The 24,417-nt window shown below is 38.3% G+C and overlaps 1 protein-coding gene across 3 annotated transcripts in view; it reads right to left on the bottom strand.

The window, feature by feature from the left end:
- ALKBH8 (alkB homolog 8, tRNA methyltransferase) overlaps positions 1-24,417 on the bottom strand; it is a 62,692-nt gene that overhangs the window by 4,695 nt on the left and 33,580 nt on the right. For all 3 annotated transcript variants that reach the window (XM_070426932.1, XM_070426934.1, XM_070426933.1), the window contains exons 8-10: positions 14,586-14,692; positions 7,475-7,626; positions 4,162-4,418 (exon numbers count right to left, since the gene is read on the bottom strand). In XM_070426932.1, coding sequence (XP_070283033.1) covers positions 4,162-4,418; positions 7,475-7,626; positions 14,586-14,692 — 516 coding nt within the window. The remainder of the gene's footprint in view (positions 1-4,161; positions 4,419-7,474; positions 7,627-14,585; positions 14,693-24,417) is intronic.

Below are 24,417 nucleotides of genomic sequence, written 5' to 3'. Positions count from 1 at the left end.
GAATATGAATCTTCATGTCAAAGCAATTCTTACTGAGTTAAATCACACTGCCATGAGAGTCATACTTAAAATGAATATGCTCAATATCTAAATAGCATTAAACAGCTACTGTACTCTTTACCCAGAGCTGCGTTTGTTTCTAAGGTATAACACAAGGTACCAAGCTAAAATATAGAATTTCCCTTTGCTGTTTTAAGATGAAAAAGTACTAAGGGCACATTAATGACAACAGTGGCATGATTCCCAACTAATTGTTCCCTTTACCAGTGTAAGGTACAAATTGGCTTATTACTTTTATTTACTTCCATCCATATTTTGTGCCACTGAGCCAATAGTCACATCATCAAGGTAACAACACTACTCAACTAACATGTACATTAGATTTTGGTGCTTGCTAGCTTTTGTGACAATAAAATTCAGTTCATGGGAATAGAAGTTTCAAGTGTGCCCAATTCTGACAGATTGCTGTACTTTGCTAAAAGTCAAATAGGAAGAAATCCAACTTGCCTATAAAACAAGTCCCCAGGGATAGAGCTGCACAGTTACTCAAAGGAGGAAAGTTACTATTGGGAACCACAGATAAAACAGAACTAGGAGAGCAGCAGCCAAACAAAATCAGAGAAAATGTCCTTTCTCTTCACCCCTTTTCACCAACAGAAGAGCAGGGGCAATTTTAGTCGTAAAGTGCCAGTTCTACTGAAGGTCCCACTGACTGATGACCTGGCCATCCCTGGCTCTGGGCTTTCATCTCCCACTTATTTTATTTTTATTTATTTCAGAGAGGAATGATGAAAGAGAATCATTGATTGGCTGCCTTTTGCATGCTCTCTACTGGGGATTGAGCCCACAACCTGGGCATGTGCCCTTGACCCGAATTGAACCCGGGACCATTCAGTCTGTAGGCCGACGTTCTATCCACTGAGTCAAACTGGCTAGGGCCATCTCCCACTTATTTTAACTGAGCCTTCCATATACAATAGTTAAAGCATCACTATTCTCTTCTCTTCCCTGTTTTTAAATTCCCCTAAGCTTTTTTTCCAAGGACAATACCAGGTACTTTAATTCTCCCTAATAATACTGTATAATGACAACAATAGGACAGAAAATGTCTTATTTATTTATTTTAAATATATATTTTTATTGATTTCAGAGAGGAAAGGAGAGAGATAAAGAGATAGAAACATCAATGATGAGAGAGAATTATTGATTGGCAGCCTCCTGCACGCCCCCTACTGGGGGTGGGGGGATTGAGCCCACAACCTGGGCATATGCCCTTGGCCACAATCGAACCTGGGACCCTTTAGTCTGCAGACTGATGCTCTATCCACTGAGCCAAACCAGCTAGGGCAAAAATGTCTTATTTATAAATATTCACAGATATAAAAAGAGTCACACTTCTGTGTGCTGGATGGAGATCAATGACATAAAAACACATAGTAGATGGGCTTTAAATGGATAATTATACTCCTATATAATTTTTGAAATCTTCAACAAAACATAGACATGTAATTCTGAAAGTACAGGTAAAAATCCTATATAATAAAAGCCTAATATGCAAATCAACCGAACAGCAGAATGACCTGTCACTATGATGTGCACTGATCACCAGGGGGCAGACGCTCAACGCAGGAGCTGCCCCCTGGTGGTCAGTGCACTCCCACAGGGGGAGAGCCACTCAGCCAGAAGCCGGGCTCATGGCTGGCAAGTGCAGCAGCGATGGCGGAAGCCTCTCCCTCCTCCACGGCAGCGCTAAGGAGCAGCGAGCCGAGCAATAAGGAGCAGCAAGCAGGCAGGCAGTAAGGAACAAGGGTCCCGGACTGCAAGAGGGCAGGTCGGGCTGAGGAAAATCCCCTTCCAGTGCACAAATTTTGTGCACAGGGTCTCTAGTGAAAAGATAATTAACTGAGTAATCAAAGGTGCAAACTAAAAAAGTTTCCATTTTTCTCCTATCTAAGTATAAAAACATTTAAAACCTAGGTACACTACAGTGATAACAATGTGATAAAAAGTACTCTCATAAAGTGTTGGTGACAATACAAATTGGCTCACCCAATTTTAAAAAGCAATTTGGCAAACCATTTTTAAAGGAAGATAAAAATCTTCACAACTTTTAACCCAATAATTACTCTTCTAAAAATTTATCCTAAGAAAACAGTCCAAAATATGGAGAAAGCTAAACAGGCTGGTATAATTGCCTTTTACTGAATAGCCTTATGTATTAAAGTAGATTCTTTGTAGTAATGTACTGATCCTCATAACACACTTTGGGTTAGGTTTTATTACCACCATATTACAGATGAGGAATTTCATCTCAAAGAACATAAGTACTTTGTTCCAAGTTGAACAGTAGTTAAGTGGTAGAGCAGGAATTTAAACCTAAGTCTTTCTCACTCTAAAAATCCATATCCTTCCATTTTGTCACATTCATTTTCTGAATTGTGGCTATATTATTTTTATTCCTTAAAGGGAGTAAGTCCCTTGAAAGTATAAAATCTTTGCTTACGCCGAAACCGGTTTGGCTCAGTGGATAGAGCGTCGGCCTGCAGACTGAAAGGTCCCAGGTTCGATTCCGGCCAAGGGCATGTACCTGGGTTGCGGGCACATCCCCAGTAGGAGATGTGCAGGAGGCAGCTGATCGATGTTTCTCTCTCATCGATGTTTCTAACTTTCTATCTCTCTCCCTTCCTCTCTGTAAAAAACCAATAAAATATATATTAAAAAAAAAAATCTTTGCTTATAAAATTTACCTCTGAAAATAAAGCCAAAAGTTTGTTGATAGAAATGAAGAGTAACTGAAGAAGTCTAAAAAAGAAATGGTTCTTAGAATGTAAAAATTTTGAATTAAAGAGAAGAGTAAGCTCAGGCATGGTTGAGATCAGGTAAGAACAAATTCACCACATATACTTCTTACAGAAATGGAAAGCAGTTCATAAAACCATTTCCACGAAAGCCCAGCCTGGTATTTTAAAAATGCATTGTTAAAGAAATTATATATATAAAGTAAATTTGTAATTTTTCGATTCCATGATTATCCTACATTTGAATACCCAGAATGACTGTCTCAGGTCACATCCCCTGAATGTCAAATGCATGTATTTTCACATTTGAAGATGGCTGTTAAAATACTCAAGTATCATGTCTACATCCAAGTTGAAGCCTCAGCAGCTTAAAAAAGCAGGCTTCTCGCCCTGGTTGATTTGGTTCAATGCTTAGTGTCCACCCTCAGGTGGGTTCAATCCCTGGTCAAGGGCACATACCTCAGTTGCAGGTTCAATCCCCAGCCCCAATTGGGGGCATGTGCAGGAGGCAACCAATCAATGTGTCTCTCTTGCAGGAGGTAACCAATCTCTCTCTCTCTCTCTCTCTCTCTCTCTCTCTCTCTCTCTCTCTCTCTTTCTCTCTCTCCTCCAGCCCCTCCTCCCTCCCATCCACTCTCTAGAAATCAATGGGGCCGAAACCGGTTTGGCTCAGTGGATAGAGCATCGGCCTGCAGACTGAAAGGTCCCAGGTTCGATTCCGGTCAAGGGCATGTACCTGGGTTGCGGGCACATCCCCAGTAGGGGATGTGCAGGAGGCAACTGATTGATGTTTCTCTCTCATCAATGTTTCTAACTATCTCTCTCCCTTCCTCTCTGTAGAAGATCAATAAAGTATGTTTAAAATATATATATATATATATATATAAATCAATGGGAAAAATACCCTCAGGTGAGTATTAAAAAACAAACAAACAGGCTTCCCTTTTATCATAAATTACTCAATTTCTGGTAAAATAAAAATGAGAACTACAAACAGACAAGCAGGCTCCAGGAACAATAGACAGGAAGGAATACATGCAGACAGGAGGGAATGTATGACTAAGGTTGCAGGGCTAGACCCAAGATATGCACCCACTTCTTGCCTGATGCCAGAGTTTCTGTTTTCAGTAGCTGTAACTTCCTTTTCTATGGACCACTCTTTTTTTTTTTTGCTGTGCTAGGAAGTAGGAAATTCTTCCTACACCAGAGCACTGTTGCAAATACTCATGTATACTCTTCTCTGTGAGGACTCATTATAATTTTTCTGCAACCTAAAAAAAAATCATTGTATCACGAGGAAGAAGAAGGTGATAATATCCTTACAAATAAAGTGGAAAGAAAGCCAGAAGCAACTATTACTTGCCATATATAACTCCTTATTTATGCCAAGGTACTTTCCATTTCCACATCCAACATCAGCCACTAAGGAACCACTTGGCAAGGCTTTCAAAAACTCCACAATATGTGGCCAAGGAGTATGTCTCGTGCTACTGAAGTGCCCAGCGATCTCTTCATACACTTGATGGACATATTTTTGCTCCAACTGCGAGGCTTCTTTATCACTCTCTGGAAATGATGGAGGAGGTTCCTTCATTTGGCTGTCACAGACCAAAGGGTAACCTAATGAAAAATTAAGGTAATATAAACCTTTTATTTTTATCCAAATGATTCATAAGGTCTTATGCTATATATATATTTTTTTTTAATTGATTTTTTACAGAGAGGAAGGGAGAGGGATAGAGAGTTAGAAACATCGATGAGAGAGAAACATCGATCAGCTGCCTCCTGCACATCTCCTACGGGGATGTGCCCGAAACCAAGGTACATGCCCTTGACCGGAATCGAACCTGGGACCTTTCAGTCTGCAGGCCGATGCTCTATCCACTGAGCCAAACCGGTTAGGGCAGTCTTATGCTTTCTTAAAAGGAAAAATCAAATCAGTTCAAATTTGGTGACTAGGGAAAAGAAGCCTCTGATTTATCAGTTAAAAAACAGAAGGAGGAAAACCTGTTTGCAACAAGACATGACTGCAATTCTGCATGTCTTAAAATGAAGATGCCTATTTCATCTTAGGATTAAGGGTCCTCATTCAGGAAAGCATCTTGATGGGCCAGGCCTAAGCAGAAGATATTTAGCTACATTAACAAGATTTAGGGTTTTACTTTTGGTGGGTGAAAGTGATAGGAGTTCTGGGGGCACTAAGACTCCTAGAAGAATGAAACCTAGAAGCAAAGTGTTATTTGGTAATAATCACAAGTATTTAATAAACACTATCTGAAGCAGTTTATATATGTCTCATCTCAATTCTCACAGTAACATTATAAAATAGGTATTATTACAGCCATTTTATAGATGAGAAGCTGAAGCACAGAATGCTAAATAATAATCCTAAAGTGACAAAGACAGTAGGTCATAGAGCCAGGATTTGAACCCAGGCAGTGGAGACTCTAGAGTCCATTTCTCAATAACTACACTTCTTCAATAGAACTGCCTTCTCCAATAGAATGAGCAAAACCAAGTAGAGGACGTGACAGAGGAAATTAGGATACAATGTCTCAAATTAATTTTGAAGGTGTCCCCTGTCCTCTGCAATAGACTAATACTCATTTTAAATCCTTGGCCATTCTGTACTATGCTATAATTCTCCTTTGTCTTCAGCCAAAGTTTGTGACACACATCTTTTTAAGGGTAGTATTCTAGAGAATGAGAGAAGGAGTAGTGCTCCCAGAGAAATCACAAACAAGACTGAGACAATAACTAGAAATAGCACTGGGCTACAGCACTGATGGTTTCAGAAATTTTCCCTGGATATAACTAGGGGTGGGCAAACTTTTTGACTCAAGGGCCACAATGGGTTCTTAAACTGAACCGGAGGGCCGGAACAAAAGCATGGATGGAGTGTTTGTGTGAACTAATATAAATTCAAAGTAAACATCATTACATAAAAGGGTATGGTCTTTTTTTTTTTAGTTTTATTCATTTCAAACGGGCGGGATCCGGCCCGTGGGCCGTAGTTTGCCCACGGCTGAACTAGAGTATGCCAAACCTTGAGAAAGCCTAGAATGGGGGTAGGAACATCTAGTCCTTACCAATGTATAAAGTGAAGCTCTAAACATTTTAAGTGGACATTTAAGAAAAGGGTAGCCCCAGAAAGCTTGAGGACTCTAAAACATATATGTGGAAGCAGATAGGTTACATTATGTTGGTTACATCAGAATTGCAATCACTCTACAATATACATTATAGTTAGTCTAAATTGGTCTTAGTAAAATTTTACTCTCTTGGAGATTATGATCATATAAGTTGTCTAAAGGGAATAGCAACCCTTATCTTTAAAAATCCATAAATTTGTGCCAAAAGTACCCAAAAGATGGCCTTGAACTTTAAAAAAAAATCTGTGAACTGACTATACAATCAGGGCTTTTTATAGGATCCTTTACATTGAATTAATGCCCATAACAAAGAAACATTTGCATAAGAAAACTAGCTTGTCTGTCTAACTAGACCTCAAGTTCCTTTAGAACAAGTGCCATAGTAGACATTTCAAGTTTTCTAACAGGGATAACATCTCTTTTCATTTTAAATGTTTTTAAGATTATGACTAGACCCAAAAGCAAATCCTAGATAACTCCCATAATTAAGCCCCGCAGGATATAAATTTTAATTACATCACTGTCATTAAAAATATTATTTATAAAATGAAAAAGATTTTTATCTATTGACTCTAAGAAATACAGGTCATGGCATACTTATATAGACAGTTCAAAATAGCATCCTCTTGACAAGGTTTTTGAGTACTTTTTTAAAAATATGTTTCTGTTGATTTCAGAGAGGAAAGGAGAGGGAAAGATAGAAACATCAATGATGAGAGAGAATCACTGATTGGCTGCCTCCTGCACACTCCCCACTGGGGATGAAACCTGCAATCTGGGCATATGCCCTGACCAGGAATTGAACTGTGACCTCCTGGTTCCTAGGTCTATGCTCAACCAGTGAGCCATGCTGGCCGGGCTTTCTGAGTACTTCCTTTATTCTTTAACCCTTTGCGGTCCAATGGTATTTTTGGAATTCAAACAGTCTGGTCCAAATTAATTGACGGGATTGAATGTTGAACTTTTTAATGTTCTTATTGCTCGACATTGGACCTGCTCCTAGCGCCTGGTCTGTCGAGTGAGCCTTGAGGTTGGACCGAAAAGGGTTAATAGGTTTCCAAATTGACGTAAACCACTGTTTGTCCTAGAGTTATCTCCAATTTCTCATATCCAATTTCCCCATTGGATTGATGAGAAGTAATTTAAAAGCTTCACAAGCTGTTTCCAACAAAACTTAATTTTATGATATTATAATGTGCTATAATTGTAGCACGCTTAACTGTGACTTCCATAAAAAATATTTATTTGGCATCCAACTATGCTCAAGTACTATTTGTAGAAAATAAACATGAATTAGGTGGAGTCCCTATGTTCAAATAATATAATCTCAATTTTAATGATAGTGGTTAAGAAAAATATATGTAAATATATTTTATATTTAAAAATATATGTAAATTCTAGGCAAAATGTCAGAAATGCCATTAATAAGGTTACAGCAAAGCTCTCCTTGGCTCTGTTTGTACTTTAAGAAATTTCATACTAGATTTATTCCATTTTACAATAAAATCAAAATTATATACTTACTACAGTCACAAGGTGTTTGCCTCACTTTCCTAAATGTAAACGATGTCCGTATTCCCCTCTTGCTTAAAGTTAAGTCTCCAACATCACCAGTGATAATTCCACTTTTGTGACCCTTGGATGCTTGAACAGTATCAAATTTTCTTGGTGTTATTCTAAAAACAACAATCGAAATAATTTATTTAATACGGCATTCATAAAAACATTTCAGGTCCTTTAAAAACATTAAGGAAAATAGAGTAAATCCAGAAGAATGTACAGCAGGTCCTCGGGGTCGGAGATCCGTTCCTACGGCGTGACGTAACACGATTTTCACCATAAGTCGGAACCCAACTACATAAGCACCTATGTCACTCACATGGAGCACATCCACAGCAGTAATGAAGTGAAACAGTAAAAAGGATTTAAAAGAAAGGTAACAATTCCTGACCTTTATTTGTGGTAAGTAAATAAAAAACATAAAGCACATATGTACATACGGCGAAATGATGGAACTTTTTTTTTTTTAATGAATATTGTAAATGGGAGATGGCGACGTAACCACAAAACAACCTACGTCAAGTCCAACGTAACCCGAGGACTGCCTGTATTGCAAATATCTATGGATTCCCTGAATTGTTAAGCACAGCAGAAAAAACAAAGAAATAGAAGTCTATGTCTTTTAAGAGGTTATCTTCAAGGTAATCATGTTAAAAGAATGTACAGCCTTGGCTGGTGTGGCTCAGTTGGTTAGAGCATTGTACCATGCACAGAAGGGTCACGAGTTCAATTCTCAGGCAGGGCACATATCCAGGTTGCAGGTTCAATCCCTGGTCAGGGCACGTATGGAAGGCAATCTATCAATGTTTCTCTCTCACACTGACGTTTCTTTCTCTCTTTCCCTTCCTCTCTCTCTAGAATCAATAAAAAACATATCCTTGCGTGAGGATTAAAAAAATAAAAATAAGAGTTCCAAAATGATGGTGGAGTAAGTGGCTAATAAAAACTAAATAAAAAAAGAAAAAAGAAAAAAAAATCAGTCTGCAGGGAGAGACGGATCTCTGGAGTCTTTGCCTGATCTCCTTCTGGGTCCGGGCTAGGAAAGGCAGACATTGGTACACATCTTGGCCTTTCCCAAAGGCACCAGCCCCTGCAGAGGGAGCCACAAGCCGTGGATTGCTGATAGCTCCTAAAAGGGTAATCAGGGCCAGTCACAAACGGGGTCTGACATTGTCCTGCACTAGAGATTGGGAGTCTGGTCGTGCTGGTCGTCCCACCATTTTGGTCGCTGGGCTTTTATTATATAGGATAATACTGTATTGTATATTTGAATGTTGCTAAGAAAATAAATCTTAAAAGTTCTCATCACAAGAAAAAAACTATAACTGGTGGTTTCAAATAGACTTACTGTGATGGTCATTTCACAGTATATACACAGAGAGAATCATTATGTTGTGCATCTGAAACTAATACAATGTTATATGTGTGTGTGAGAATTAAATCTCAATTTAAGAATCAGAATTCCCAGGCTGATAGCTTTTTAAACCATTCCACAACTACCTAATTAATTCAGAGTAGTGAAAAGTATTTTACAGGTCTTGATGTTATTTTTAAAAGCATTTCTTCATTTTCCAAAAAATTAAGTGTTGAATATTGACCCTGTATGCCACCACCATGCTATGTTCACTTATTAGTTCTAGCGCTTGTTTTCTAGATTTCCTAAGATTTTCTATACCTACTAGAGGCCCAGTGCACGAAAGTCATGCATGGGGCAAGGGGCGGGGGGGGGGGGGGTCACTCAGCCCGGCCTGCACCCTCTCACAATCAGGGACCGCTCACCTGCCTGCCTGCCTGATTGCCCCTAACCACTCTGCCTGCCTGCCTGATCACCCCTAACTGCTCACTGCCTGCCTAATCGCCCCTAACCACCTCTGCCTGCCTGCCTGATCACCCCTAACCACTCTGCATGCCTGCCTGATGCCCCTAACTGCTCACCTGCCTGCCTGATTGCCTTTAACCACTTTGCCTGCCTGCCTGATCGCCCCTAACCACTCTGCTGCCTGCCTGCCTGATCACTGCTAACCACTCTGCCTGCCTGCCTGTTTGCCCCTAACTGCTTGCCTGCCTGCCTGATCGCCCCTAACCGCCTCTGCCTTGGCCCCCACTCATATATCATAGGACTGCATTTTCTAATATTTTGTTAAACAATTTCTGCCTCTCTGAGAGAAACTGGTCTATAATTTTCTTTTGTTGTAATGTCCCTGACATGTTTGGTGTCAGGGTAATGCCGACTTCATAAAACAAGTTGTGAGAATGGCTTTTTTAAAAGAACTTGTACTAAAGGAATTTTTTTAGAAGTAAAAACAAGCAATTATTGTCTGAATTTATATGATTGGTAGCTTAAAATGATTAATACTACAGTGCTGAATAAAGTGAAGATATTTCAGAACAATGAGTATCTTGAATTTCTTATTAACAAACAAATTTCTCTCTTTAGGACTAGTTCTCTATGATGGTTCTCTGAAGTCAATTACTTCACTTGCCTAGAATTAAAGGTCAAGCTGTAAGAAACTACTTTTGACACCAATCTCAGAAGTTTAGGAATAGGTAAATCCATGTTAAGAATAATGAATTCTTGCCCAGAGGGCTTAGACCAGTGGTTGAACATCGACCTATGAACCAGGAGGTCACAGTTTGATTCCCAGTCAGGGCACATGCTTGGGTTATGGGCTAGATCCCCAGTAGTGGGTGTGCAGGAGGCAGCCGATCAATGATTCCCTCTTATCATTGTTTCTATCTTTCTCCCTTTCCCTTCCTCTCTGAAATCAATTAAAAAAAAATACATTAAAATAATATTGAATTCTTTACACATCTCTGAACATCTTTATTTTCCCCTGCACTCAAATTATAATCTAGTTAGAAAAATATTAAATAAATAGATAAAAACATTTTTATAAATTAAATAACAGTTCTATATAAAAGACATTGCAAGGTAGTATGAGAAATTAGTCTTAGGAGTTAAGATACAGGAGAAATTATTTCAGGCTAATGTAGTCAGAAAAAGTTTTATAAATTATAAAGAAAGTAAAAGTTGGGCTGTACAGTATCTTTAAAAAAGTAAATGGAAAGAAAAAGGAAATTTACTGCATTAAGAGCTGTCAAAAGTATGAAGGCTAGAGGCACATAGAAATTCAGAGGAAAGGGAGCAAATGAGGTTAGCTATAACATGGTTAAGAGGACAGACTCTGAAGCCAGACTGCCTGGCCTCCAATCTTGGTTCTGCCACTTACTGGTTTGTGACTTTGTACAAGTTATGTAACCTCTTTATGCTCCAATTTCCTTTAAAAATGGGGACAAATCATGGGAGAAACTTTCTACTCTGTGAGTTAAATGAGTTAATATATGTAAAGCATTTACAACAATGCCTGACACAAAGAAAACGCTCCAAAAATAACTTAAAAGAATTCACATAAATTCATGAAATAATTGCCAGTCAAATAACATAAATGAGTGAAGCAGATGGATCTATTTAGAAATATATTCTTGGCCATTAAACACATAGGGATAGTCTTTATTAAAAAAAAAACACCTCAAAGTGTTCTCTTCTTTTTTTCTTAAAATATACATTCCCGCTCATTCTAGCTTTCCATTTCCTCCTTTTAATACCAACATGAGTTCAAGAAATATTTAATTTCCCATTTAACTCTGTTATAAGATAAAAACAACAGTATAAGCACAGTGATAAGTGACAAATTACACTGAGCCTTAGTTCAGGGGGTCACAAAAAGTGGTAGGAACTGTACAGAACTTGAAAATGTTGGCCTCATCAAAAGACAGCCATTGATAGTCTTGGCTACTGCTGCCAAATGATACGGTGCCCCTGTTGTCAGACCTTTCCAATTTTCAAAAGCAAGACATTCAGATTTTTATGTACCTGTTCCTGATTTTTATATGTAGGCAGTTTTTAAAAAATGCTACCATGTGGACCACCACTGCCCCTGCCAAATAGTCTGACTGCTACATTTGACCCATGTGTTTCCAGTTTTGCACCTTTGATTTAGGGCACAGTGGCCAGAATACTGAACTAGAACTAGATCAAATTAAAAGTGTTTGCAATATTATAGGGCCATGGTCATCAACTTTCTTCAATTCATATCCATCAACAGTGCTTTCTAGTGTTTTTTAAAGTACAGAGATAAAAATATTCTTTTTAAAAAATATGTTTATTGGTTTCAAAGAGGAAGGAAGAGGGAGAGAGAGAGATAGAAACATCAATGATGAGAGAGACTCATTGATCAGCTGCCTCCTGCACGTCTCCTACTGGGGATCGAGCCCGAAACCCAGGCATATGCCCTTGAGTGGAATCAAACCTGCAACCCTTCAGTCCGCAGGCCGACGCTCTATCCACTAAGCCAAGCCAGCTAGGGCGAGATAAATATATTCTTATCAAAATTTATTTCCTATAGTTCATACATACAAGGTGAGGCAAAAGTATGTTTACAGTTGTTCATATGGAAAATAATACAATAATTAATAAATCATAGTACAAAAAAAAAAGTTCGTATACTCACAACTGTAGACCTACTTTTGCCCCACCCTGTATTTTTAAGTGTATTAAATGTGTTTTTTACAATTTATTCTCCCTTCTGCACAGAGATTCTGGGAAGAGCTCAATAATTGGTATATCATTTGTGTGGTCAGTCGCTCTCTGTTCCTATCTCTCTATCTGTGCCCCATCCCCCCTTATACTCTACCTCTTCCTCTTCTTCCTCCTCCTTCTTGCTCTTTTCCTACACACACACATACACACACACACCCGCATACACACTCACTCACATTACAGGCATTGAGTATCAATGGAATACTGAGAGTTTTTCCCCCTGAAACTAATGTAAAGAATTTGGATTCACGTGAGAGATTTAAAAATAAATATTACCTGCAATTCAATCTTAAAGAGATACTACTCACAACATGCTTTAAACAGGAGAATAATGTGATCAAAATGAGGTTTAGGAAAACTAATCTGTACTATTACCCAGAATAAACTAAAATATTTTCAAAACAAAGGCCTATAAAAAGTAATTGGTTACTTTTTATTTGCTATAATACCATTATTCTTAAGTTTAAATGTTACTATGCTTGATCCTAAAAAGAGAAAATATAAATGTTCTCTTTTAAACGGCCATGAAAAAGAGTCAGGCAGATTTAAGCCTCAGTGCACAAAATCAGGCCATCTGGTTTTACGGTTCACATTTAGGGCAGGTTACAAATTCATTTACATGCTCATTTCCCAGAATTCTTATAAATACATCAGGTTATAAGCACAGAATTCAGCAGTATTTAAAGCAGCAAGAGAAAAGCAGTTAGTAAGAAGAAGAAGAAAAAAGATCATATATATGAACCATAAAATGGCAATAAACACATATCTATCAACAATTGAATCTAAAAATCAAAATAAACAAGGAATCTAATGAACAAAATAAAATGATGAATAAAATAGAACCAGAGGCATGGAAACATGGAACAGACTGATAAATCTCAGAGGGAAGCGGGGAGGGGGGTTGGGGGGGGTGGGAAGAGATTAACCGAACAACCTATATGCATATATGCATTACCTATGGTCACAGACAATAGGATGGGGAAGGCCTGGGGTGGGGTGGGAACCTGGTGGAGTGGGCAGTGGGGGGAAAATAAAGGGACATCTGTAATACTTTCAACAATAAAGATTTTAAAAAGGAAAATAAAGTACAATATATGTAAATTTTAGCAGTGAGATGCTTCCTTCTCTAAGGGCTAAAGATGTCTTTCTGCCAAAAGTGCATAATCCATTTCTTTCGGATTAGATTCAATCAAATAAACTCAAATTGAGGGGCATTCTAAAAAACAACTGGCCTCCTTAAAAGTGTCAATGTGATGAGAGACAGAAAAGTTGAGGAATTGTTTCAAATTAAAGAAGACTAAAGAGAACTGACAACCAAAGGTAATGCAGGATCATGGACAGAATCCTAGAAGAGAGGGAAAACTAACCATGAACTACCGACAATGATTCTCTCTTGACCAAAGTCTAGTCAGACTCCTCTGAGCCTGACTAGGTCCATATTTGGCCTGTCCTCCAAGAGCCCAATTTTAACAAGAATCCTGCTAAGTCATTTTAGCCAGAATCCCCATCTTTAGTGGCTTGATCAGCCTTGATGTCTGACCAAAGTCCTCATTCCCCATTATCCCCCACTATCTGGTCACCCTGACTTGCCTTCAGCAAGAATCCTATGGTTATCTGGACAGAATCCTTCCTTCCATCCTTCAAGCCCCATCCCCAACCCTGGGCTTCCTGGCTATAAACCCCACTCTTCCTTGTTATATTTAGATTTGAGTCCAGCTCTCTTCTCCCCTGTTGCAATAGTTCCTGAGTAAAATCTGGTTTTGCTGCTCTAACTCCTGATAGGCTCTGGTTTGTCTGTAAGGACTATAAAGTACAACTAGCAAAAGTTAAAAATTGACTGCATAAGACTATTTTATCAATACTGAATTTCCTGAACTTGAAGACTGCACTGCAGTTTTATAGAACAGGGGTCAGCAAACTTTTCCTGTAACAGAGCCAGACAGTAAATATTTTAGGCACAGAGGTCCACATACAGTTTCTGTTGCACATTCTTTGTTTTTGTTTTGGTTCATTACAATCCTTTAAAATGTAAAAGCCATTTTTAGCTAAAGAGCTACATAAAAACAAACTAAGGTCTGAATTTGGCCTATAAACAATAGTCTGTCAACTTCTGATACAGAAAATGTCCTGCTGTTAGGAAATATGCAATAAAGTAACTTTCCTTCATAAGATTCAGCAACAATAGTAATAATGACATGTGAGAGACAAACAAAACACATGGCAAAATGTTCACATTCGATAAATCTAGGTGAAAGGTGAAGATAGTTCGCAGTACTAGGCTTGTAACTTTTCTTTAAATTTGAATTCTTTTCAAAGAAAAGGTTAATATTATATAAAGCGATACATGTCCCTGGGGGTTTAAACCCAGAAGACTCAATGTGCAGGCCCGGGGCAAGGTTCTGGTGGCTCACAAGAAAGAATGAGAACTAGCACAAAGCAAAGGGTATCTGTCCTCAAGGTCATTTCAATACACACCCATGGGTCCAAAGGTATCTAGATTCTCCTGTCATCACCAGCAAACTCCGACGAGGCAACATGACGGGCACTGTGACACCATCTGGGTGCTTAAAATCCATGACAATCTTGAAGTAAAGGTAAAAGCATAAAGATTAACCCAGTGTCATGCACTCCAAGGAGAAGAATGACTCACTGATTCTATCTTTCTAGGCTAACAGAGATTAAAACGTGACAATGCTTAGAGAATTTATGTGCACGCAAACTTCGGTGCACATAAAAATCAACTGAATGACTAAAAAACATACTTCATCCATACAGAGACTCAGTAGGTCTAGGGTAAGAGGCTCAGGAGTTGGCATTTCTAGCAAGCACCCCAGAAAGTTATGATGCAGGTGGTCGGAGGACCACACATACTACACAAAATACTAGGGTAAGTGGTGCAATGCAACAACTGTGGAGCTGAACATTCATATCCTGGCTCTTGCATTTACCAGCCGTGTGGCCTAAGGGACACACAAGCCCCTTAATCCCTCTGTGCCTCAATTTTTAATAAATTAAATATATAATAAATTAAATATATAATGATATAAATATAAACATACTTGCATACAGTAAATACAGAAAATAGTGGCCATTATTTTTAGTGACCGTTATTATTAATAGAATTATAATAATTAATAATCCAAGGAGAAATCAGTAATAGTTACAGATTCTCATATCCATTTTTGCCTTTAAAGTCATGTACCATTTTGAATATTAGAGGCTAATTTACAAGAGATAATCAAAGAACACATGAACATTTTCAATCACTCTTCCCAGGTGTGCTCAAGTATTATTATGAATAGCAACTTATAAAGAGACAATACTCAAGAAAATGTTTTTGTTCTCAGTACCCAAACACCAAAAGAATTCAGTCTAAAAATAGCAGCAGCTGATAACTGTGAATTTAAAAGGCATGCCACAGGGTATAAATATGTTATTAAGTGAATAAATCAATCCATTTGAAAAATATCAGTGGGATGAAGAGAATTTAGCACAGTACTTTTGTTAAAGGTAAACATAACACAATACCTTGCGTGAAGTAAGCATTCAATAACTGTTGGCTAGTATTAATAATAATAATGCTATATCAAATTAGATAATGCACAAGAGTTTTTTTTGAAATATAAAGAATTATATAGGTCTAAGCTGGTTTACACTTTTCTTTTCTTTCTTTCTTTTTTTTTTTTGTTTAAATTGTGGCCGTTGGGTATAGTCATGCTATTCTTGAACAGTTGCCGTTCTTTCTTTTTTTTTTTTTAATATATTTTATTGATTTTTTTTACAGAGAGGAAGGGAGAGGGATAGAGAGTCAGAAACATCGATGAGAGAGAATCATCAATCAGCCGCCTCCTACACACCCCCTATTGGGGATGTGCCCGAAACCAAGGTACATGCCCTTGACTGGAATCGAACCTGGAACCCTTGAGTCTGCAGGCCGATGCTCTATCCACTGAGCCAAACCGGTTAGGGCGGTTTATACTTTTCTTATCTGACCTTCCAAGGGGAGGAGGAGGTCAGTGGGGAGAAAAAGGGGACATCTGTAATACTTTCAATAATAAAGATGAATTTAAAAAAAAAGAAAGCAAGATGATAGACTTTAATTTTCCAATAATTATCTGTTCCAAATTACCACACATAATTTCAAATAGTCTTACTCCAACAGCATTCTATTTATAAATGTTGTAGATGAAGTGTGAAGTTTTGGGGGTAAGTATACTGATGCCTGCAACTTCCCCAAGTGTATGAATAAAAGAAGATAAATATTGATAGGACAGATATTTGATAAAGCATATATGTTAAAATGTTAAGTGTAGAATCCAGGTGGTAGATATATTCTGTATGAAAATTTTCATAATGAAATGTTGGGAATAAAAATCCAATGTGGCCCAATTTTTTAAATCATTTTTAAAAGACTAATTTATTGATTTTTAGAGAGAGGAAGGGAGGAGAAACACTGATATGAGAATGGAACATCAATTGTCTGCCTCCTGCACACCCCATCCTTACTAGGGAATGAGCTCCAAAGGGGGCATGTGTCCTGACCAGGAATCAAACCAACAACCTCTCAATGCACAGGACAATGCCCACCCAACTGAGCCACACCAACAGGGCCTGTGGCCCATTTTTAAACCAATATATATATATAGGTCTCAATTTTCTGAATAGAAGCTGAGGTCTACACATAGGAAAGCATAATGAGCATATTTATTAATTATTTTATTAAAGACAATCATTTATGGCTTAAAGGGTTGAAAAGTGTTGATGAGAAAAATATTCTGAAAGACTAGACTCTAATGATTCATTCAGTAGACAAATACAGGGATGGGCAAAAGTAGGCTTAGAGTTGTGAATATGTGAAACACAAAGTTTATTCTTGTATTATTATTTCTTAACTATTGTATTATTTATTTGTATTACAACTGTAAACCTACCTTTGCCCATGCTGTATATATTGTGTGAGGCATCAAAGGCTGCAATGGTGAATGAGAGACATGTTCTCTGCCCACCTAGAGATTACAGTTTCTGGCTAATCAATAGTCAACATGTTTTACAGATACACAATACCTACATATGTGTTAAATTCAAATACATCCTCTCCTATCAACAGAGAGTAGGATTTCAAAGTAGGAAAATCTCAGTTTCAATAAATGATCAGAACTGACTGACAAGGGAAGTATGAACACAACACTAACTAATTTGGAAGCATTTTACTTACCGTTTACCAGTTTACTATGACAGGATACCACAATGGACAAAACAAACATCCAGATGGACGAGGTGCACAGGGCAAGGTATGTGGGAAGGAGCACAGAGCTTCCATGTGCTCTGAGCTCACCACTCTCCCAGCACCTCCAAGTGGTCATCCACCTGGAAGCTCTCCAAACCCCATACTACTGGGATGTTTATGGAGGCTTCATCACATTAACCAATTATTAACTCCATTTCCAGCCCCTCTTCCCTATCTGAAAAATGAGGGGCAGGGCTGAAAATTCTAAGTTGCTAATCACTGCTTGGGTTTTCTGGTGACCAGCCCCCAGCCAGAAGTCCAACAAGAGTCATTTCATTACAAAAAGGACATTGCTATTACCCAGGAAATTCAAGAGGACTTAGGAATTCCATGTTAGGAACCAAAGTGAAAGACAAATATTAGAACAAAAGATGCTCCTAGGCTCTAATCACTTAGGAAATCATATGGTTTTAGAAGATCTGTGCCAAGAACCTGGGAAAAGACTAACATATATTTTTTCTATTATCTCACAGCTATATAAAGTGAAAGTATAATTTTTAATTTAGAAAATAAGTCTTACTTATGAAATTACATGTACATTTTCTATGAAAGTTTTCTTAAAACATCCCATCACAAAAATAAAGAATTATCAGTATCATCATACTTAAAGTATCTGTATCTTAACTAATTAATGATAGCTTAAAAAAAACAAAGAAAGAAGATTAAAAGAAAATTCACTAAAGATTCACAATCGGTAATGCGCCGCTGTAACTGCTGACTCATTCTGCCATGTGATAGCCCTGCTCCACAGGAGTTTTTTTCCAATTATTTGTTATGGCTTTACCTATTTTCTTTATTTTCTGGGGTCGCAGACTCAATAAAGATCAAGTTTACAGAAAGTTCATGGGGCATGACTAAGGATAATGTTCAGTTCAAAGCAAACAAACATAAAACCCTAGATATCCTGATCTTATAAACCCTTTACACATCCAAAATACAATAAAGCCCCAGACACAGCTATCACTCTATCACTCAAATAAAGATAAGATTCATAACAAACAATCTCCATGTTGGCTGAACAGGAAATCGAGGAATGTATTGCTCCTAGGAATACTTCTGAGAAAGAAGACAAACTTAATCCTTAACTTTTTTGGTTAGAAGTAGGCTGCGATCATTAACCTTTTGAAATCCCAAAGAGTATATAGGGAAGAGACCACATAATGAGAAGAATGATATGTGATTCATAGAGAATGATGAAAGCTGAGAGGACAGAAGTGACGATAATGCAGAAAAGATTTCATAGCTAAGAATTTAGCAGAATAGACAGATGTCTACCTGTCTCCCATAGCCTGCCAAATATAAATGCTCTGTTGTTGCACTGGTGCTTTCATTGGTCTCAAATGAAATGAGTTTATTTTAAAAAGCAAACAAGTGATTCCACATACCTCATCATGGCCATGTCTACTATGTTTGAAAAAGTGGGAAAAGAAAGAAAGAAGGAAAAAGGGAGACAGACTCACAATTGTAAGGACACAAGAGTGAAGCTACACAACATTTAAGAAGAAATACAGAATGTGAACAATGTCTGTTCACATACTTTCTCTGGTTTACAAATGTAGAATCCTACCATGTCATGAGATAATTAGTCCACTGTGGGGGAGAAGAAGAACTCTGAACATTTTCAGTAAAACAAATATAGTTTTCTTTCTCTACAAAAGATGATACTCTTAGAAGCACACTTTGCTAAGTTGACAAGTAGCTGGAAGAGAAGCTTGCTGGTATGCCACATTTTTCCGAGAGAGGAATTAATATGGATTTTGCCTAGGAGACCTTGGAGACCAATGGCTAATGTCAGTGACCCTTAAATCTACCAATCCCTGCTTAGTTTCTTTTTTTTTTTATTAAATCTTTATTGTTCAGATTATTACATTTGTTCCTCTTTTTTCCCCCCCATAACTCCCCTCCACCCAGCTCCCACCCCACCCTCCGCCCTTACTCCCCACCCACTGTCCTCATTCATAGGTGCGCAATTTTTGTCCAGTCTCTTCCTGCATCCCCCACACCCCTTCCCCCCCCAAGCATAGTCAGTCCCTTCCCTTTCTATGCCCCTGATTCTATTATAATCACCAGTTCATTCTGTTCCTCAGATTATTTATTCACTTGATTTTTAGATTCACTTGTTGATAGATGCGTATTTGTTGTTCATAATTTGTATCTTTACCTTTTTCTTTTTCTTCCTCTTCTTAAAGGATACCTTTCAGCATTTCATATAATACTGGTTTGGTGGTGATGAACTCCTTTAGCTTTTCCTTATCTGTGAAGCTCTTTATCTGACCTTCAATTCTGAATGATAGCTTTGCTGGATAAAGTAGTCTTGGTTGTAGGTTCTTGGCATTCATCACTTTGAATATTTCTTGCCACTCCCTTCTGGCTTGCAAAGTTTCTGTTGAGAAATCAGCTGACAATCGTATGGGTACTCCCTTGTAGGTAACTGAGTTTCTTTCTCTTGCTGCTTTTAAGATTCTCTCTTTGTCTTTTCCTCTTGGCATTTTAATTATGATGTGTCTTGGTGTGGTCCTCTTTGGATTCCTTTTGTTTGGGGTTCTCTGTGCTTCCTGGACCTGTAAGTCTATCTCTTTCACCAGGTGGGGGAAGTTTTCTGTCATTATTTTTTCAAATAGGTTTTCAATAACTTGCTCTCTTTCATCTTCTGGCACCCCTATAATTCTGATGTTGGTACGTTTGAAGCTGTCCCAGAGACTCCTTACACTATCTTCGTATTTTTGGGTTCTTTTTTCATTTTGCTTTTCCGGTTGGGAGTTTTTTGCTTCTTCGCATTTCAAATCTTTGACTTGATTCTTGTGCTCCTCTGGTCTGCTGTTGGGAGTCTGTATAGCACCTCCCTAGAGGACAGAAGTTTTCCCACTGCAGACACAGCTGATTCTCACAGCCAGTCTGCCTGGAGGTCAAATCCCTCTAGTATTAACTACAACAATCAAGGCTTAACTACAACAAGACTGCGCACAAAGACCACTAGGGGGTGCACCAAGAAAGCGTAAAAAATGCGGAGACAAAGAAACAGGACAAAACTATCAAGGGAGGATATTGAGTTCAGAACCACACTTTTAAGGTCTCTCAAGAACTGTCTAGAAGCCGCCGATAAACTTATTGAGATCTACAAGAAATCTAATGAGACCCTCGATGATGTGATAAAGAACCAACTAGAAATTAAGCATACACGGACTGAAATAAAGAATATTATACAGACTCCCAACAGCAGACCAGAGGAGCGCAAGAATCAAGTCAAAGATTTGAAATGCGAAGAAGCAAAAAACACACAACCGGAAAAGCAAAATGAAAAAAGAACTCGAAAATACGAAGATAGTGTAAGGAGCCTCTGGGACAGCTTCAAACGTACCAACATCAGAATTATAGGGGTGCCAGAAGATGAGAGAGAGCAAGATATTGAAAACCTATTTGAAGAAATAATGACAGAAAACTTCCCTTACCTGGTGAAAGAAATAGACTTACAAGTCCAGGAAGCACAGAGAACCCCAAACAAAAGGAATCCAAAGAGGACCACACCAAGACACATCATAATTAAAATGCCAAGAGGAAAAGACAAAGAGAGAATCTTAAAAGCAGCAAGAGAAAGAAACTCAGTTACCTACAAGGGAGTACCCATACGACTGTCAGCTGATTTCTCAACAGAAACTTTGCAAGCCAGAAGGGAGTGGCAAGAAATATTCAAAGTGATGAATGCCAAGAACCTACAACCAAGACTACTTTATCCAGCAAAGCTATCATTCAGAATTGAAGGTCAGATAAAGAGCTTCACAGATAAGGAAAAGCTAAAGGAGTTCATCACCACCAAACCAGTATTATATGAAATGCTGAAAGGTATCCTTTAAGAAGAGGAAGAAGAAGAAAAAGGTAAAGATACAAATTATGAACAACAAATATGCATCTATCAACAAATGAATCTAAGAATCAAGGGAATAAATAATCTGAGGGACAGAATGAACTGGTGATTATAATAGAATCAGGGGCATAGAAAGGGAATGGACTGACTATTCTTGGCGGGGGGAGGGGTGTGAGAGATGCGGGAAGAGACTGGACAAAAATCGTGCACCTATGGATGAGGACAGTGGGTGGGGAGTGAGGGCGGAGGGTGGGGTGGGAGCTGGAAGGAGGGGAGTTATGGGGGGGAAAAAAGAGGAACAAATGTAATCATCTGAACAATAAAGATTTTTTTAAAAAAAGAATCTTTCCCGGGTTTTAAATTAATCAACTGGTGGAGATTTAGCCAGAGCTGGAAACCCAGGATACCAAAAGTTTGTTTTGTTTTGTATGGAAGAATATCAGTGAGTGGTAAATGGCTGAAAATAAAGATAATAAGTTTTGATTTAGAGGAGAGAAAATGTCTTTTAGAGAGTTGGACATACTCAGGTCCAAAATCTGAGGGGGGAAATAATCAAGGCTGGAAATATTTTTGTATCTTCCACATTGCCTGAGACAATGCTCACATATAAATAAAAGCTCTTTTAACAAACATCCGTTTAACCAATCATATGCTCCATTTCTTCTGTAGAGCACACTCATGCCCTAAATGTTTATTGATAATAGGCAACTCTCCAATATATTCAGGTACTTCTCCTCTCACTGAGCTATATACTTCACAAGTTCATTGTGTATGTTCCCCAACCTTTCTTTTGCAATTATTTAATTTAATTTAATATTATGTAAACTAATGAAAATTGAGTATGAAAAAATCGGATCTTTTTCTAAATAAACTAAGTTGAATGTTGTTGAAAGACTCAATGAAAATGAACAAATTAATAAACTGTTGTAACTGATGTAATTCAACAATAAAATCTTGGAAATAAAAACAAAAATTCGGATGTCTTTAAGCTTTTGTTTCACTTTAAAGAAATGAAAACTGAAAAGACAGGGCAGACTGTGGACCCTCACAGAAAGAAAGGCTGTACATCAAAATACTGGTGAGTAAGTTTACTGTAAGTTAACATAAAATGTTTGAAATCTGCATGTATGTTTTGTTATTATTATTCCCCAAGTTAAGTGACTTTTTAATTAACAACCAACCACTGGTTCCAGCTACATTTTTTACATTGCCTTTCACTGTAGTTTTCTACATTCAAATGATAAATTTTATTCTAGTTCTACAGTATAGCTGGGGTGGTACAATGCTGTTGATTTGCTACAAAGCAAATGCACAAATTCTGACAGAAGAATCGGTACTCTGAAGGCTCCAAATAAAGCAAAATGTTCTATGTAATGATGCTGCACTATGAAACAGACTGTACTGACTGCTGGCTGAAATATCTCTGCCATTACCCTCATTGAAGGAGCATGAAGAAAGATATTACTCCACATACAGGAGATAAAAAGGACACTGTAAGACCTGCCAGCAGGATCTCAATTGTCAAATTTACACAAAAGGGAATTTTAGCTTCCAAGAGATTTTGAAAGATGAGAAAATTATACAGAAATAGGAGATCATCAGAACATAACTTGGTAGGGAAAATGCTGAAAGGTGAAAATAGATCTAATGTACAAAAGTAAACATCCTATATAGTAAAAGCTAATATGCAAATTTTTAAAAAGCTAATGTGATTGGGGGCCGGGCTGGCCGGCCAACCACCCACAGCCCCTCCCCCGGCTGGCCCTCCCCCTGACTGGCCACCTCCACCCCAATCGGGGGCGGAGCCGACCAGCCAACCTCCTGCATCCCCTCCCCCCAGCTGGCCTGGCCCTGATCAACCCCAAGCAGGGTGGGCCAGCTGGACCCCACCCGTGCACAAATTCATGCACTGGGCCTCTAGTGATCAAATAAGGTACAGCATTTTTCTTCTGGCCCACAAACCAATAGATCTACTTGCCCACAAAAATTTTGAGTGCTATTGGATAAAAACAAAAAGAGTTTTCCCAATGCCGTGTTGATTGTATTATGATACAACTAAATGTCCCATATCAGAGTTATGCTTTCTTTCCATATCTACATCAATATACACAGCCACATAGAAATAACCATGGCAGATACAAAGCATGTGCATGCACACACACACACACACACACACACACACAAATGCAAAAGAAATATACTCCCACTAGAGGGGCAGTTCATTATCCTTTTTTTAAAAACATTTTTTTTAATATATTTTATTGATTTTTTACAGAGAGGAAGGGAGAGGGATAGAGAGTTAGAAATATCGATGAGAGAGAAACATCGATCAGCTGCCTCCTGCACACCCCCTACTGGGGATGTGCCCGCAACCAAGGTACCTGCCCTTGACCGGAATCGAACCTGGGACCTTTCAGTCCGCAGGCCGACGCTCTATCCACTGAGCCAAACCGTTTACAGCTCATTATCCTTTTACTGGTAAGGGCTCTACTGAGATGTTAGGAATGATCACAAATAAGCTATAAAGGATAGAGAAGGGAGATCGAAGCTATACAGCAAAGACAATCCATGTGACAGAATTTCAGAAATATAAATATTCCAAGGACTATCAGATAAGATTAAAGTCTGGGGCCTGGAGTCAAGATAAAAATGAGAAGGAAAAGTTACTTGGCTTCAGAGGCTGTAAAATACTGTATTGCTTATATGAAAATTTGAGGGCTGAATCTGAGGTTAGAGATGCAGTCAGTATGTTCAGGGTCCAGACTATATTTGTTGTTTTAAGCTCTATAAATAAAATAGCTTTTCCTCCCAGTGTGTGCTGAATATCAGAAAATAATGAAACATTTGTCTGTTAAAGCAATAAACTCCTAAAAGAGAAGTACTCTGCCCTAGCCGGTTTGGCGCAGTGGATAGAGCATCGGCTCACAGACTGACAGGTCCCGGGTTCAATTCCGGTCAAGGGCACATACCTTGGTTGCAGTTTCTGCGGCCCTGGTCAGGATGCATGCAGGAGGCAACCAATTGATGTGTCTCTCTCACATCGATGTTTCTCTCTGTCTCTCCCTCTCCCTTCCACTCTCTCTAAAATTCAATGAAAAAATATCCTTGGATGAGGATTAATAAAAAAATTAAACAAATAAATAAATAAGAAATACTTT

Source organism: Myotis yumanensis, unplaced genomic scaffold, assembly GCF_028538775.1.
Source record: "Myotis yumanensis isolate MYYU_CA2020_CCGP unplaced genomic scaffold, mMyoYum1.0.hap1 SCAF_10, whole genome shotgun sequence".
NCBI lineage: Eukaryota > Metazoa > Chordata > Mammalia > Chiroptera > Vespertilionidae > Myotis > Myotis yumanensis.
Note: the sequence above shows the minus strand (reverse complement) of the source record. Positions and strands in the feature narration are given on the sequence as shown.